This window comes from Eretmochelys imbricata, chromosome 10, assembly GCF_965152235.1.
Source record: "Eretmochelys imbricata isolate rEreImb1 chromosome 10, rEreImb1.hap1, whole genome shotgun sequence".
NCBI lineage: Eukaryota > Metazoa > Chordata > Testudines > Cheloniidae > Eretmochelys > Eretmochelys imbricata.
In genome coordinates this window covers 63,246,151-63,263,812 of record NC_135581.1, presented here as the reverse complement: position 1 = coordinate 63,263,812, position 17,662 = coordinate 63,246,151, and the positions used below count along the sequence as shown (strand labels likewise).

At 39.8% G+C, this 17,662-nt stretch overlaps 1 protein-coding gene across 2 annotated transcripts in view; it reads left to right on the top strand.

The window, feature by feature from the left end:
* DMXL2 (Dmx like 2) overlaps positions 1–17,662 on the top strand; it is a 104,873-nt gene extending 87,211 nt beyond the window's left edge. The window contains exons 34-45 of one of the 2 annotated variants that reach the window (XM_077829277.1): positions 416–478; positions 880–966; positions 1,058–1,179; positions 2,555–2,693; positions 3,831–3,891; positions 4,014–4,141; positions 9,293–9,370; positions 10,076–10,167; positions 11,634–11,686; positions 13,819–14,036; positions 15,101–15,182; positions 16,172–16,354. In XM_077829277.1, coding sequence (XP_077685403.1) covers positions 416–478; positions 880–966; positions 1,058–1,179; positions 2,555–2,693; positions 3,831–3,891; positions 4,014–4,141; positions 9,293–9,370; positions 10,076–10,167; positions 11,634–11,686; positions 13,819–14,036; positions 15,101–15,182; positions 16,172–16,212 — 1,164 coding nt within the window. In that variant the 3' untranslated portion in view covers positions 16,213–16,354. Of the gene's footprint in view, positions 1–415; positions 479–879; positions 967–1,057; positions 1,180–2,554; positions 2,694–3,830; positions 3,892–4,013; positions 4,142–9,292; positions 9,371–10,075; positions 10,168–11,633; positions 11,687–13,818; positions 14,037–15,100; positions 15,183–16,171 lie in introns of both variants that reach the window. The other variant, XM_077829276.1, reaches the window with a different exon arrangement.

Genomic DNA, 17,662 nt, shown 5'->3' with positions numbered 1-17,662 from the left:
AATTAGTTGCAATTAAATTTAAACTTTGATGTGTAAAACTGGAAACAAGTGTACTACTTACTGTCTTAAAACTTCCTGTAAGTATGAAGTTTGTGTGTGTGTTGCTCCTTCTTTTATTTATTGTGTCATACATTTTTTAAAAGAAAAGGATATAAATTTATTTGCAAGTCTAATAAAATTGTGGGATAAGTACTTTTTATACCATACATTTTGTGTTCATCTAGGAGGCATTACATTAAGTGAGTTTGTTTAGATTCCTGTCTTAGTTTCTGTGCCTTTTATAAAAAATTACAAACACATTTGTCATCATTTACTGAGAGGGGTGGCCTTTTAAAGCTAGTTTGGAATGTTTCATTCTTTTTTTATATTTGTTTGTGCATGTGTTTTGTGTTTGTGACTGTGTGGTGTTATGTAGTCTGTAGAAGATCGTGTGGAGCAGGTCAAACAAAACTGCGTAGCAGAAGATCACAAAAACAAGGTAGTATCCCTTCTCCCAAACCTTTAGCACATTCTTAAAAGTTCTGTGGGACTGGCTGTTCTTTTCTAATATGACTGACAGAAGCTAAATGTTCTATGTAGTCTCTGTGTGGCAGACTCTTAATCAGTGCATTAACTTTGGATGTCCTATGATTGGGATAAGTGAACCCCTTGTAAATTGTGTTACTCACACAACTTGTGGGGGGGTTTTAAACTTTAAAATATACAATTTTTGGCTTTTAGAACACCAGTGAGTGCAAAAAGTCTGAAGTTTAGCTTCCTAACCAATGCTGAGGCCACTGAACTTTTCTTGCATGAATTTCTATAGATTTTGCGGTCTGTCCATACCACTACAAAACATTGTTTATACACCAGTTAAAATTACCTGTCAATGTTTTGTAGGTTGAAGCAGATCTCGGCTACCCAGGGGGAAAAGCAAAAATAATTCACAAAGAGTCTGATATGATAATGGCATTTGCAGTTAATAAGGTAAAAGCCAATAACATTACTACTAACTGTGTTTGTGTTGCTCTAAGTTCTTAATTAAAATTAGTGTATGTTATCTGTTTGTACTCTGCAGGCAAACAGTAGTGAAATTGTTTTAGCATCTACACATGATGTGCAAGAACTTGATGTTTCAGCTCTGTTGGCTGCTCAGTCATTTATATGGATTGGGGAAGAATATGACAGAGAATCTAAAAGGTTAGTTTTTCTTTCTTTGCAATTATATTTAAGGTAACTTTTTACTTTGACAGTATAGACACAAGTGCAGATAGTTCACATTTTTGTTGTTGTCAATAATAAAACATACACACTTCTTCCATAGATCTCAAAGCACTTTAAAGGCAGCTAAGTACCATTATCCTCATTTTATAGATGGGGAAATGGAGGCACAAAGTTTTGAGTGACTTGCCCAAGGTCACACAGTTTGTTCAAAGCAGGTCCACTGACAGGGGCAAAGGGGGCAGGCAATTTAAAAAGGCCCAGGGGCCCATGGTGGCCGGAAGCCCTGGGCCCTTTTAAATAGCCCAGGCAGGCCGCAGGGCTTCCAGGTGTGCGCTACTGCTCTGGGTCCCGCACTTTGGGGGGCCCCCGAGGGCTGGTGCGATTGGCCAGCACAGTCAGTCCCAGAAGTGACAGATGTGTCACTTCCGCCTCAGGCCCTGCATCCCTGTAGAGACGGTGCTGGCCCTGAGGCCTGGAATTGCTGTCAGCAGGCCTGTCACAGTGTCAAGATTAACTGCACCTTTGGACTTTCCCCGCTCTTGGTTTTCCTGGAGGGCACCCACTTTCACCCACCCATTTCAGGGTCCCATCTGTCACAGCTCCACGAAGTGGTGACCTACATCTTTCCCCCTGCAAACAGAATATTTAGGCTTGCAGTCCCTTGTGATTTCCCCAGCAGGTCTGACTAGGGTCCAGCATCTGTGGTTAACTTTTTTCTAGGGGCTACAATGGTGTACACCAATTACCAACCACCCTTAAAGCAAAATACATTTATTTTTAGGGTAAAAGCGTTACAGAGAAAACATCTAAACACAATAAGTTCCTATACGCGTGCTAAATGCTTACCAACAGTCACCCATCAGGCTTTGGGGGTCTTAGTAAGCTGAAGTCCTTCCAACCCTTCCACATGGGTTTGGGGCCCCCATTGGACAGAAGGTCTGTCCATTTGCTGAGTCAAAATGAAGGCCCCATGACAATTTAAACTCAATCTTTTTACACCAAAAGACTTTCTCTGACTGCTGGTCTCTGAAAATCCCATTTGAACCAGTATATGCAAGCCTCTCTGGAGGAGTTTACAACCTGAATGATTAATTACCATCCCCCCTCCCCACCACCACCTAGAGGCACTGTGGTAGCCCTCCCCTCTGGAGTTGCATACAGTCCCTGGCCCACAACGATACATAAACCATTTGTAAACTTAATATAATATGATATGATCTCTGAAGATATAGCATGCAGTTGCAATCTGTCACGGCCACTATTTCTTAAAAAAAAAAGATGAACAGCAAAATGTAACAGTAATAAAGTGTTACACTGGTATATATATATATATAATTTTTTTTTTTTACAGTTCAGATGACCTTGACTTCCGTGGTTCTACCACAACACTCACTCAGTCAAGTGCACCATCATTTGGAGTGAATCAGATGCAGCCGTCTTCACCAATGCCATGGTTAGGTAGCGGACAAACTAGCACTGGAGCTGGAGTGGTATGCAGTTTGTTTTGTTCGCTATTTATATAGTTAGTTAATAGAAAGATCTACACTCAGAAGCACGCTTTCATTTTATTTCATTGGATGGTCATAGGATAATCATCAGCTGGCAAAATAATGCCAAACTAATTAAATATTCTTTTACATTAATAATTTTGGGTTGGCATGCCTATAACTTACTTGTTTCATCAATCAATGAATAGTATAAATTATGTTCCCACACTTCTTAGAAAATAAATCTCCAAAAGTTTTTTTTTTCTTGCACAATAGATTAATCTACTGAATTCCTACATGTATTTTGATTGTTTAAATCAGGGGTGGCCAACCTGTGGCTTCAGAGCCACATGCGGCTCTTCAAAAGTTAATATGCAGCTCCTTGTATAGGCACCAACTTTGGGGCTGGAGCTACTAGCGCCAACTTTCCAATGTGCCGGGGGGGTGCTCATTGCTCAACCCCGGCTCTGCCACAGGTTCTTCCCCCACTCCACCCCCTCCCATTCCGTCCCCTGAGCCCGCTGTGCCCTCGCTCCTTCCCCCTCCCCACCTCCTGTATTCCATGAAACAGCTGATTGGGAGGTGCGGGGATGAAGGGGGAGGCACTGATTGGTGGGGCTGCCAGTGCGTGGGAGGGGGCAGGAAAGCTCATGGGGGGGGCTGATGATGTATTACTGTGGCTCTTTGGCAATGTACATTGGTAAATTCTGGCTCCTTCTCAGGCTGACCACCCCTGGTTTAAATTAATACCCTACCGTTATTATCTTTCTCCGTGACAGATCTTTTTTTTTAAATGCCAATTGAAAGGCAATATGTAACTTTTGTTTCAGATCTCAAATCTGAAAAGCATTTAAGTACAGGGTCCTTCAGTGGGACATCCTAAAGTTGAGCGCATGCTTAAGTGCTGTCCTGACTAGGAATCCTTTGCTGAATTCAGTCCTTAGTTGTTGTGTTGCAACTAAAAGTAATTGGATCAGAGTATGGTTAACAATTAACCATCTATAGGTAGAGGACAAAGAGACAGATCATTGTGTAGTAATATATACAATATCCTGAGTTAATTTATGTTTTCCAAACTTGTTCAAAAGTAGTTAATCTTTGAAGTTCACAAATTGAATGTGATATTTCTTTTATATGAAGCTCATTAAAAGAAATCTGAATAATGTCAAGAGAATGGCTTCACATCCAGTCCATCAGTATTGTAAGTAATTTCTATTTAACAATGTGAAAGTGAAAAATGAATTTGTTTTTCAAAACGTAATACAGAATAAATGTTATATTTTCCTATTGATTAATAAATCAACTATATTTCCCTTTCCCCAGATCTCACAGGAGCCCAAGATGGTAGCGTTCGAATGTTTGAATGGACAAGGCCACAGCAGCTGATATGCTTCCGACAAGCTGGCAATGCAAGGGTTACTAGAATGTATTTCAATTCCCAGGGCAATAAGGTTAGTCCTCCCCAAATATGGGTTTTTCTGCCTCTTCTTTTTAAATGAACATTTGATTGTACTGTGGACACCTTAGCCAGTTTTTAAACTAGGGGAGCACAAAAATGTCTAGAGTGTGTTAGAATGTAGAAGAGATTTGGTTCAACACATATAAAATACAGAATACAATCTAGCAAACACAAATTGTTAAAGCTACATGTGGATATTTAAGGTCAGACACTCTTCAAATAGACATTTACTGCTGTATTGAATAAGCAACTTTCACTATTCATATTAATGACCATTGTAGAGACTAACTACTTTGACTAATCCTAGAAATAGTTATTACCATGAGTAATCCAACTTTAAGTCACTGGAGCTACTCACTTAGTAATAATTTTTGTAGAAACAGGTCCTTATTTAGATGCATAAAGCCTCATTTAGCAGGAGCCAAGCTGTCAACCCCTTGCTCTCAGTGGTGAACAATTACTCATCTAAATATGAGTAATGGGTTCAACATGTTGACCTTAAATAGGATTTTGATGAAGGCAACCAATCTGGGAGATGGCCACATTGTCAATGATTGAGTATTACAAAACAAATATGGAATATTATGGCAGCATATATCCTCATAGTACTGTACAGAAACTCGTCCAAAAAAAGAACAAACAAAAACACCCTCTGATTTATACCTCCATGGTAGTCAGTCAAGCTCAATATTGAGGCTATTCCACCTTGCAGTTTAAGTGCAGAGAGACGTTAGCACTAGTATTAAAGTGTTCAATTGAGAATCATAAGATATTTTTAGGAGAGTGGCATAAATACAATTACTAGATTTGTATTTTCTTTTTATAGTGAGCACATTTTGCAAAAGTCTCAGCAGAAAAGCTGTAGTATGATTACAAATATATTTTTGTTATTTCTGTGATATAGAGATGCAGATGGCTCAAACTTTAAAAGTCATTTGGGCTTGATTCAGTAGTGCTGTCTGTCTGCTTTGTGCTGCTCCACTGGAACAAAGAAGCTGTAAACATCCTTTAATTCTCCTCAACCTTGGGGAATCCTACAATGCACAGAGCCACCATTGTGACACATACTTCACTTCCTGTACCGGTCTATGGTGTTAGGATGCCCAGCTACCAGAATGGCTCTGAGGTCCCGTGAGCCACCAGACATTACTTAGAGCAGACTTCGGGCTGCTGTAACTTATATTGGTGGACTCAATCCTTGCCCAGACAGCCCAAGAATTGGAGAGTATAACAGTGGCTTTAAAGTCTTCTTCTCCCCCACTTCCTTGTCACAATCGTCTTGCACAAAGTGTGTGGACCAAGAAATCTGGCTCTCAGTTTTGAAACTATTATAATTTCTGGATTTTCCCCTCATTCTTACTAATAGACATTTTTGTGAAAACTAGGGCCCAGATTCATTCATACTCTCCACTTGCTTTGTGGCACCCTGACAGTGTAAACCACACTTACTTAGCTATTTATTTAAAATAGATTTGCATCTCCAGTGCAAGGTAGCTGTAGTGTGCCAGTGAATCTGGTACATGATTTATTTCTGAAGTGTTCATCTGCTGTGTCTTACTGCTTCAAGTCAAAGTGCTTTTGCTGACGTAACCATTACCAGAGCAACTAATTTTTGATGTTTATGGAAGACTTTGAATAAACATTGAGACAAACTCTCCCCTCTGGTTTATCAGTTTCTGCCTGTGTAATGCCATTGATTCCTGTGGAATCATACTAGCATAAAGCTAGAGAAATTAACAGAAATCAGTTCTGTTTATTTATTTTATAGCTTCTGTACTCTCCTCCCCTGTGTTTCACAGGTAGGAATGAAAACAGGATTTTATTGAAGAATGTGTCTCCTGTTTGTCCTCACACAAAGAAATAATCCCCTCTTTGTGACATTGCAGTTGATTGTTGTGGAAGAGATGATGTTACAGACTGAGGATTAGTATTTCAGGTAGGGAAAGAACATCAAGAGCAGAGGAGCCTCTAGACAGGAGACATATTCTGGATTTCATTCAAATATCTGTACTGATTAAAAAAAAGAGAAAACAGAAGATATACTGGACTAACAGAACTGGTTTTGAAAGTTTTTCCTGTAAGGTGATAGTGATCCTAAGGAATCATTTAATAGAAATTACAAAGTGATGGTAACTGATTGATTATAGACCTAAGTAGAGCTCATTGAGAAAATGTCCCACAAAAATGTTTTGAGATTTCAAAAAAATTCCCATTGTGCATTAGGACAGAACAGAGAACTTTCAACATTTTTCCCAAAAAAACAGAGTGACACCCAACCCAGAACAGCCGGGAGCCTCATGGTTAGGGCACTTAATATGGATGTGGGAGACCCAGTTGCAAGTCCCTGCTCTGAATCAGACTTGCCCCAAGTTGAACCTGGTCTCCCACAACCCAGGTGAGTGTCCTAAACACCATTCTGTTGGCTGTTCTGGAGTGGGTGTCTCTCTGGTGCGGACTAGAAATTCCATTCTGGACCTGAGACATGTTCCTGCAAAAAGTGTCAACAAACTCGGCATTTTTCATTTAAAACAAAAAAAAAAAGAACAGTCAAAGTCACAGTCATCTCTGAAGTGATAATGATTTGCAGGTCAGATAGTTGTGCATTCTTGACTGCCTCATCTGTATGTTCTTCCCACAAATCCATTGCCACTGGGACTACCAATTCCATTGCCAACCTGCAAGCAACTTCCAAAAAGCCGTCACTCTTTTAAGCCACTATACATTTCCTTCTCCATCTCAAAATTCTTCTAAAATTTAATTGGGCTGACATGCAAGATGGGTAGCACTCAGTCTTGGACCAGTGACAGATGGTGGCAGATTTTAGGACAAGGGCTATGTGGGTGAATGACCACAAGGGTGCCCAGTGTGGGTTTTAGGCTAATGGAGAGAGCTGTAGATGTATATTTGGTCCTGGCTGGACAGCTTGAATGGCAGAGGGACAACTTCGAAAAGAAGTTGATGCTAGTGAATAGCTAGAGCTCCTTCCCCTTAGCCTGGACCAAGTCTGGCCAAAGAATCCCCTGCCTGAAAATGGAACTCACTGGAGTCCCTCCAGCTTGTGTGATCTCCCCACAAACATAGGGCTAGGTTAGAAGTCTTGTGTATCCTGAACAATTTCTTTTGAACAGCCTCCAAATTCAACCAAAATCCTTCATTTATTGGACCCATTTATGTTTATTACACACACCAATTTCTGCCTGCTTCCCCTTTCTGAAGTAGGCGGATTCCTCTTCGCCATCGTTTTAATGTAAGATTAAAAAAGAGTAAGTGTTCATTCACGGATTCTTTCCTGCTGGCCATCTTGCAGAAGTTATTCAAACTAGAGTAATTGCCAGCTGGCATCTCCTGTTCTGCTTCCTGGATAAGCTTAAGTCTTTGAAACACCTCACAGTACCAAACAAATATATTAAACTCTCCTGTTCAAAGGAGGAAGGTGCTTGGGGTTGAGCCCACTGTGGAGCCATTTAGGGAATAGGAGTCCTGTCTGGCCCCACCGTACACGGTGGAACTGGGGAGGGGATGGGAGGAGGAAAGTAATGTAAATGGAGCTCCCCTGGAAGCAAGTCTGTGGGGGTGGAGGGGCTCCAGAGGATTAAGCTCAGGAGGGAGGAAGTGACTCAGCAGGGAACAGATGCCCAGTTATAAGAAGGAAGTTGCCAAGCAGTTAAGAGGAATTTGCCAACCCCTCTTTTTTGTTTCCTGCAATAGCCATATCTTCTGATTTTTCAGGACTGGTTCTGTATATTTTACTGTGTATGTGAAGACAAACTAACTTTGTTTGACTTTGATTAACCTTATTACAACCTTAAGTGAATAAAAGTGACTTGCTGTGAATTAGGGATGTTTTGGCATCCCTCTAAGCCAGTTACAGGACAACAAAAAGGGTCATCCCAGAATCCTGGACAAGCCCCACATTTAGGGGCAGCTAGAAACATAAAACCACATCATGGAACTAATGAAGCCTGACTTTACAAGTACAGGGATTTGAATAGTATCAGTGAAATATTTTAAATGTTCTTTAAAACACTGTCTGTGAAGCACATACAGTGTACCAAAGTGTGGTCTCAAGGTGTAATCGCTACTCATTTGTGTTGATCTGCAGAGCTCCCTGCGGCTTTGCCACACACAGTACAGTGCAGTTATTGTATAATCATTCCTAAATCATTTTTATAGGACATCATGAGTGTTTGGTTTTTTTTAATTAAACTTGTTTCATTAGTGTGTTGGGGTATCAGGTCTAACATATGCTGAGGTATTTAAAATTAAAAATTTAAAAATAAAATCTACTTCAAACATATAGGAAATCTTTTTCAAAAGTACCAGAGTCCCCGTCTCAAAAGAGGGCTGCATCGTATAGGAACATTTCAAAGAGACTTAGGGCTTGCCTGTTGGTGTGTGGCAAGCCGGTGTTTGGACATACAGAGCACTAGCTTGCTGCGCACTAAATGGCTGCGTGGACCTTGCCACCGCACACTAGTAGTTCCATAGTGCGCCTTGGCCTAGCGCTGGGACTCGAACCAGACTCCCATGTGAATGTGCTAACAACTTGGCTATAGCTTTATTGTCACACACTCTCTGGCCCAATGAATATTTAAGTATTTATACAAAGAGGAACAGCTTCAACAGGAGAGATTGTGGGACAGGCACCCTAGAATATCCTCTCGCTCAGTGGCAGGGCATTCACCTGAGTGATTGGAAATCTGAGTTGAAGTCCCTATTTCAAATCCAGCAGAGTGGGGATTTGAACCTGTTTGGGTTGCCGGGGGAAAGGCCTCGTTTATGAATCCTTCTAGGGTTTAAGCATGGAGCCACTCAGCAGCATCAGGATGTAGCTGGCTTTTTGCCCGCTCACGGATAGAAGTTTAGGCACCAGTTGAGCAGAGTTTTTGAGGTTCTAAATTTTGGACTTAGGCCTAAAGCCACAAAAGGATTTAGGTGCCTAAGTGCCCAAGTCACTTTTGAAAATGAAACTTAAGAGTCTTGAATCACATAGGTGCCTTTCAGATTTTTACCCACTGTATTTAAATATACATGCAGCTATTTCACCTTCTTGTTAAATATCACAAAGGTGATGAAAAGGTAAGACTGGCCACTGGAGACCTTTTCAGCGGTTTATAGAATAAATGAAATTTTTTTCTTGCAGTGTGGCGTGGCGGATGGAGAGGGATATTTAAGTATTTGGCAAGTCAACCAAATTGTATCTAATCCTAAACCATATCTGGTACGTAATAAAATCATTCTTTCTTTTATAGGAGAAATGTTTAGGAACCAAGACTGAGTGTCTCTTACTTTACAAAGCTTCAAACAGGTCAAAAGCAGGTTCAGATAATGTTCAGATTCTTGATTAATGTTTTTCTCTGCTGTGCTAATTGCAGACTATCAAAACAAGTATAGTGTTTGATGGACACAGCTTTGAAGAATTCATTTCAGGAGTAAACAACAAGCTGTAATGTGATGACAGATGTAACCTAAGCATTGTCCTTGAATTTACTAAGACTGAAATCTATTGTAGTGCACATCAAGCTTTTTAAAAAAAAACAAAAAAACCCCACACTTCACTCTTCTCAATTCTTTGCTGTTAATTATACAGCACACAAAGCCAGCACTTAATTGTGAATTCAAACTGATAAAACATACTGTACTCTGTATTTGTCACAGTTTAATTACATAGTGAATTATTTTTGATTTTTTCTTAATACTAGAATTTCTAATAAAAATTTATTTTTGTTCTCTGCACTTTCAGTGTTGCTTCCTATAGGGATTTTAGTAATGAATCAAAGTAATCAGGGTTTGTATTTAAAGTCCTTGCTAGTGATATGCCATTAGTAGAAATACATATGACTAAATATATTTTAAGTTGTTAGAAACTTTGATGTATAGGTGATAAGATTGCATCTTGGTGATAGTTTTTTGTTTCATTTTATAGAGTTGGCAGTGTCACACTAAAACCACAAGTGACTTTGCGTTCATTACCTCTTCAAGTCTAGTGGCTACATCCGGGCAGTCCAACGATAACAGGTGTGGTAAATTGTGGAAGAAAACAAGTCCTTACTCTGCGTTTGTTAGCAACAAGCCAGAGGCAGTTTATTATGAGCAATTGCAAGGGAAGACTGCGGTTGGACAGGGGTTCCCCCGACCTTAGGCAGACCTTCCCCCTACAAGCAGTAAAAGACAAGTATTTATACCTTCCTGTTACGTACGTCAACGGCTAACGGTTGTCAGTTTGTTTATATAAACTCCCTCCGGACGCTACCTTATCTCAAGGTTTCTGCCTAAAGCAGTATTCCATCCTTATCAGCTAAAAGTAGAGGCAAAAACAGCATTTAAAAGTAGAAGCGAAAACAGCATCTTCTACAACTCTCGTGTTGTTAGGGTTTTTTCTTTCTTAATTTTAATTTTAATTAAAAACATCTACCCTCAGACCCACCTTATTTTCTTTCTTTCTTGCTTCCACAGTATGCAGTCAAAAATAGATAAAAATATCTAGGCTGAGAAGTGAAAGGCTTTCAGCAAAGCTACCTGAAACAGATCTTTGGATCTTGAAGCCAGAATTTTGAAGCCCAGTGTTCTAAACGCTGTTGAATTCCCTTACTAGCTGTATGTGCATGGCTGCCTGCTTGTGTCTCACTCCTTCAGTTACTTTCCTTCTGCAGACTGGTTCCCCTTATTCTGTTGGCTTCTCAAAGTTCCTTATCACTAAGTGCTAAATTATCCTTTTTCCTCCTTTAATTAAATACATATTATTGAGATCTACTGCCTGGAACCAAGGGTTTTTGACTGAGCACCTCTTTTTGTTTTATTATCTCTTCTGGTTTCATTTCTAATGTGGCTGTCTTTATCATTACTCAGTGGTCTCCATACATCCCAACTGCAACTCGTTCTGACGGGTACATTTGTACTGGGTTGGGGAGGAGCTTATTTAGTAAATGCAGGAGGCAATCCTTGTTGTGATATTGAATGGCGTGTATGTTTCCCAGCCTTCCTGTAAGACTAACAACAAGGGCTTGTCTACATGTGCTTTAGTCCACACTAGCGTGTTGTGCACTAACACCTGGTGCACACTAAAAGTTCCCCTGTTTCATATCAATGTAGTCCTGTTTCAGATTGTGCTATGTTGATGTGCACTAGAGAACTCTTAGTGTGCAGGATCAGGGTCCACATGGGCCAGTCAGTGCACAATACGGTAATGCAGACTAAAATTTAAACCTCTCCAGTGCAGACCAAAGCACTGTGTAGAGAAGCCCTTAGCCTTCAAGGAAGGCAGAGTCAAGCATAGTCCCCAATGGGGATTTCAAAGTTTTTCAAAGACTTGAATGACTCAATCAACTGGAGTTAGGCTCTTAACTGTCATTTGTGCTTTTGCATGTCTTCCCCCTGTGACTGCGAAGGTCCTGCACAAGTCCTCCTCATCTTCTAAGTGACCCATACTAGCCCAGGGATCATTTAGCAAGTTGCCATCATGACTTGTTTTGTTTTTCCACCAGAAATGTGTGCTTGTGGGACACTTTGGTATCCCCTGGTAACAGTCTCATTCACGGTAAGTACTGCAGTAAAACATATTTCGGTTTTTTAATGGTTAAAGAAGCAAGTGGGATTTGTGCGTGGATTTTGAGAGGAAAATTTCATATGGGGCTAGACTTAACATCTGTATTACAAGTTAATCAGTGCAATACCAGTACTGCTGAGTGTCTTGAAACAGTAGATTTTATGGCCTCCAACATACTACTTTTGAGTCTACTTTTGTACATACCAAAATGTGTAAAAAAAAAAAAAAAAAAAAAGCATCAGAAAAGGTCACATGCAAGGCCATCTTGTGAAGGTGTTTATAAAGGGTTAAATATTTGAATGCAGCTGTTCGATTTTGGCACCGAATGTTAAAATTTTTTAGTCATCATTAACAACATGTCCATAAGTCTGCATGTAGACCTCTCCTGAAACTGGCAGTTAATTAGAGCTTTCAGCACTGCTTTGAAGCAGGGGAGCTGTATGTTGGTGGTTTTGACTAAGAAGTTACAGGGCCTGTCCCAAAGAGCTTTACAGTCTAATTCAGGCATGCTGCCCACTTAAGTTTAACAAACAAGGTCAAGGATGGACACAAGAGTTACAGGAAAGATTGTGTGGTTGGGAAGTTGTGTGTGTATCTATCTTGACGGTATAGAATGTTCCATGATAGATTTTTTCCTCTTCATGTTAATATAAATTGTGACCAAAGAGGATTTATTTTTGAGGTCTTTGGAGTGAGGGAAGCTGCAAGGATGGGAAAGATTAGATGGAGTGATTACGGTGAAAAGGAGGGAAAGTCTAGCAACAGAGGAGTTGTGATTGTGGGGAAGGAGCAGCATGAGGGAAGGACATGCAGCCAAGAGAAAATGTAATAGTCTGAAAGGGGATTCTGATGTCAGGATATTGCTCCCTGTGCTACTTGATGTTGATCAGCTGAAGAGTGAAGGGCTCAGAGTGGGGCCTTGTTTTAGACCATCATTAGCTCCTCCATTGATGTTCTTATCCACATAACCAGTAAAGGTAACTGCCTTGGACTTGCCCCCTTTTCTTTATTCTGCTTGTTGGGGAATGAAGACCTTTGGGGCTGGAGTCTTTTTATATGCCACATACAGTAGAAAGAGGCTGATAAACTTGACTGTGCCTGATATGGTGAGTGCTTAGCCACCTGCCAGCCATCTTATAACCCAGGCTGGGTCCAAGTTTAGAAAGGAATTATGTTATTGGCTGCCAGACATTGTAGAGTCAGTCTTCTGGTGCCACATTAGCAAGCCAGCTCTGATTGTGAAGGACAGCTCTGAGTATTATGCTCATAGACGCATCTTGGAATACCATGAGTGTATATTGTACAACAAAGCAAATCTAATTTAGCATTTGCGGTTAACCCTGTGTTTTTTTAACAGATGTTTTTGTTTCATGAATGTATTTGCCTCTGTCTAGTACTTTCATCTTTTACTTCAACAACTCAGAATTGAACTTGTGCTTAAATTTTCTTGTCTTAAAACATTTTTTTAATAAGTATGCATGTAGCTAGTAATCACTGCATTTGCTCAAGCAGCTATACATGCGAGTTACAGGCAAATTTTTTAACACATTTAAAAAATATGGGCTGTAAAATGTAGTTAGTTTCTGAACGATGTCACAGAAGTATTGGATCTCAGTTTTAAGAGAAAATGAACGAAGCAGAGGTCCTGTGGAGAAAATAGCGTTTGATCCCATAACTGAAGATTATCATAATGCATGCACACAAGATGGCTGAATTAAGTTTGCACAACCTTTTTTTGGTATTTTCTAATTGAGTGCTCCGCTTTACAACTTCCATATTTTTATTAGAGTTTTTTAATGTAATTTAACATACAGTATGAATTTTATATTTTCTCAATTTTTATAATTTCAACTAGGGATGTGTGTTTAAACTATAAATCAAAATTAACTGATTAAAGGAATAATAGAATCCATCTCACTCTTAGTTCTCCTGGCTCTGCAGCTCTAATGAGTGTAAAGAGTTATTGTTATGCATGTAGCAGATATGACTGTATACACACACCCTCAAAAGGAGCATATCTGTGGAGTAAAAAACTGCCAGTCACCTTTCAGACTAGAACTGTACTTTAAAATTGAAGACTACACAAGACTACAGATCTGTAACAATTTTACAATGTGTCTCAGCCTTCACTTGTCATGATCATGGTGCCACAGTGCTTCAGTATGCACCTAAGCAGCAACTGTTGATTTCTGGAGGCAGAAAAGGATGTGTCTGCATCTTTGACATCAGACAGAGACAAATCCTGCATACCTTCCAAGCGCATGACTCTGCTATTAAGGCTCTTTCGCTAGATCCTTCTGAAGAATACTTTGCAACAGGCTCAGCAGAAGGTAACATGAAGGTAAGATTATTGAAGTGGCTGAATTTTTATATGAATTTTACATGGAGAAAGCACAGTGCATTATGCTGATTTATCTTAATTTATTATGGTCTTCCTTTCTGAATATGTTCTTGTTTTCCTTTGGATTTCTTTTGCCTGCAACAGTGCTATAGTAATTGTTAAAAAACAGCCAGCTTGATCTATAGGGTAGTCACAGTAGCTGTATAACGTCAAATTCTAAATAAGAATTTTAACTAGTTGTATTGGGGTAGTGCCTAGGAACTCCAGTCGTGGGCCAGTACCCAGTTCTGCTTAGACACTGCAAAAGCACACTCCCTGTCCCACAGTGTTTGCAATCTGAATACAAGAGGAAAGACAATAGGTGAATGCAACAGAGAGAGAGCGTGCAGAAGCTTTGCCTTAGCTAAACCATGCTATAGAGGTGCAGTATGTTTTATAGTCAGATAAGACAGGTTTCAGAGTAACAGCCGTATTAGTCTGTATTCGCAAAAAGAAAAGAAGTACTTGTGGCACCTTAGAGACTAACCAATTTATTTGAGCATAAGCTTTTGTGAGCTACAGCTCACTTCATCGGATGCATACTGTGGAAAGTATAGAAGATCTTTTTATACACACAAAGCATGAAAAAATGGGTGTTTACCACTACAAAAGGTTTTCTCTCCGCCCACCCCACTCTCCTGCTGGTAGTAGCTTATCTAAAGTGATCACTCTCCTTACAATGTGTATGATAATCAAGTTGGGCCATTTTCAGCACAAATCCAGGGTTTAACAAGAACGTCTGGGGGTGGGGGGGTTAGGAAAAAACAAGGGGAAATAGGTTACCTTGCATAATGACTTAGCCACTCCCAGTCTCTATTCAAGCCTAAGTTAATTGTATCCAATTTGCAAATGAATTCCAATTCAACAGTCTCTCGCTGGAGTCTGGTTTTGAAGTTTTTTTGTTTTAATATCGCAACTTTCATGTCTGTAATCGCGTGACCAGAGAGATTGAAGTGTTCTCTGACTGATTTATGAATGTTATAAGTCTTGACATCTGATTTGTGTCCATTTATTCTTTTACGTAGAGACTGTCCAGTTTGACCAGTGTACTTGGCAGAGGGGCATTGCTGGCACACGATGGCATATATCACATTGGTGGATGTGCAGGTGAACGAGCCTCTGATAGTGTGGCTGATGTTATTAGGCACTGTGATGGTGTCCCCTGAATAGATATGTGGGCACAGTTGGCAATGGGCTTTGTTGCAAGGATAGGTTCCTGGGTTAGTGGTTCTGTTGTGTGGTATGTGGTTGCTGGTGAGTATTTGCTTCAGGTTGGGGGGCTGTCTGTAGGCAAGGACTAGCCTGTCTCCCAAGATTTGTGAAGAGTGGGGTGAGGGGAGAGAAAACACCTTTTGTAGTGGTAAACACCCGTTTTTCCATGCTTTGTGTGTATAAAAAGATCTTCTATACTTTCCACAGTATGCATCCGATGAAGTGAGCTGTAGCTCATGAAAGCTTATGCTCAAATAAATTGGTTAGTCTCTAAGGTGCCACAAGTACTCCTTTTCTTTTAGTCAGATAAGAGAACCCCTGCCTCCTAATGGCCTAAACCTACATCACTGAGCTTGAGGACTCTCCACACTTTGCAGAACTGGGTCCCAAGTCGGAAACTCATTATGCACCAGTGTTAATGAAATTTAAGCCAGATTCTGTGCCCCTATTCCAGCAGAGGGGAATTCTTAGCTGGCATAAAAGCAGTTTGTATGCCAGACACCCCTCCCATCTCCACCCCCATCATATGGGATAAATCAGAAGTGGGGGCATAGGGTGCGGCATGCAGGTAACAGAGAAGGCCAGGATGAGGTGGAGGAGAGCTCAGCTTCACTACATGAATTCACAGTTGGTGTATGGTCGCTTAAGAGACTATGGACAGCTGTCATCCATTAAAGCAACCCCTAGGCTGCTCTAATTTATGCCAGTAAAAGAGCATCTTGAGAATCCTGGAGCTGTACAACTTTCTCTCTGACCATCCATATTTTCTCTCCCTTCTTCTGTGCTGAATGGGTTTTGATGCAGCAAAGGTTTTGATCCAGAATCTCAATAGAAAGGGCACATTTTAACCTCATTCTGTCTTGTCTGTCATTCTCTTAATATAGGTCTGGGGACTCACAGGCTACGGGTTAATTCATTCCTTTAAAAACGAACATGCCAAACAGTCCATATTCAGAAATATTGGTGCTGGAGTCATGCAGATTGAAACTGTGCAAGACAATCGCATCTTCTCCTGTGGAGCAGATGGCACACTGAAAATGAGAGTTCTACCTAATGCTTTCAACATCCCTGCAGGCATTTTTGACGTTCTGTAGATTTACACTGTTTAGGCCTGTTTTCTATACAGTTCCGTTAAATAGCTACAATGCAGTAATATGCATTAATGAAAGGAATTATCGTACATTGCTTTCAGAGCAATTACTGCAGCATTAAATATTATATGAAACACAAAAAGACTGACTTTTAAAGCAGGGTTCTTGAGCACTGCATACATAGATTGGTGGGAATGGAAATGCATGTTGTGCGTTGTAAAAAACAAAGAATAAAACCCCTTGAAGTCATAGGTAGGTTAGTGCTCAATAACCTACAGCAAGCCTCCCTTAGTAAGTATCTTACACAGATTCTAACAGTAGCTGCAGACATATACAAGCACTGTGGCTAAATAAAGTCAATAAGCAGTGTGTAATGTGATTCAGGTTTTATTTTTCTTCCAGTTCTTGCCACTATGAAGCATGTCTACAACCACTCATTTGAAAAATAGCCTGTTGTAATGAAGGGTATTCAGAGTATGGAAGAATTTGTAGGCCAGGAAAGTGTAATAGATGCAAAAGCTGTGGAACAATGTGCAATGAAGAAAGTACTATGAGATACATGTATCGTTTTATGCTGATATTTTTACCAGGTAGTATTAAATACACAGTTGATACTATACATTGCACATGAACACGTTTTTAAAATGCAGTGTTTTCTTTATTTGCACATTACTTTTTCTTTGATGGCTGTTTTATATTTTGGAGATCTGCCTTTACATTAGAAATGTAATGTGAACATTAAATGTTTGTAGTGAAGAGAAACATGTTTTTAGTTAGCTTTTAGTTTTGAAACTCTTATTTGTCCAGGGAAAACAAAGACTTCCTTAAATGAAGCTATAAAAGAGAATACCAATGTAACATACAATGCCACATTTCAGATAAATGTCAGGCTTTATGTGGCCAGCTAATAAATAGTTGATAAAACTGGTAATTTAAGTTATTACCGCAGCATATTATATAAACTATGCAGAGTTCAGTATTGTTTGCTTGTAATATACTAGCCACTGTTGTCACATTTAGATGTATTTTTCTGTGTAAACAAAAACCATGTTCTTAATAAGATATTGGAATGGATGTCTGTGTATTTAAATGTTAACTAATTGTCCTACTTCTTCAATGAGAATTTTGGTGTCTGTGCTGCAATGTAAAATATAATGGGATAAAATGTACCTTTCTCCAAAGGGGATTTTAATTGCAGGTTGTGAAGTACGGATAAGAAAGAAAAGGAAGTGTCATTTGTTAGTTTTACCTTTAAGTTAAATAAATTCCTTTTATTTCATGGAA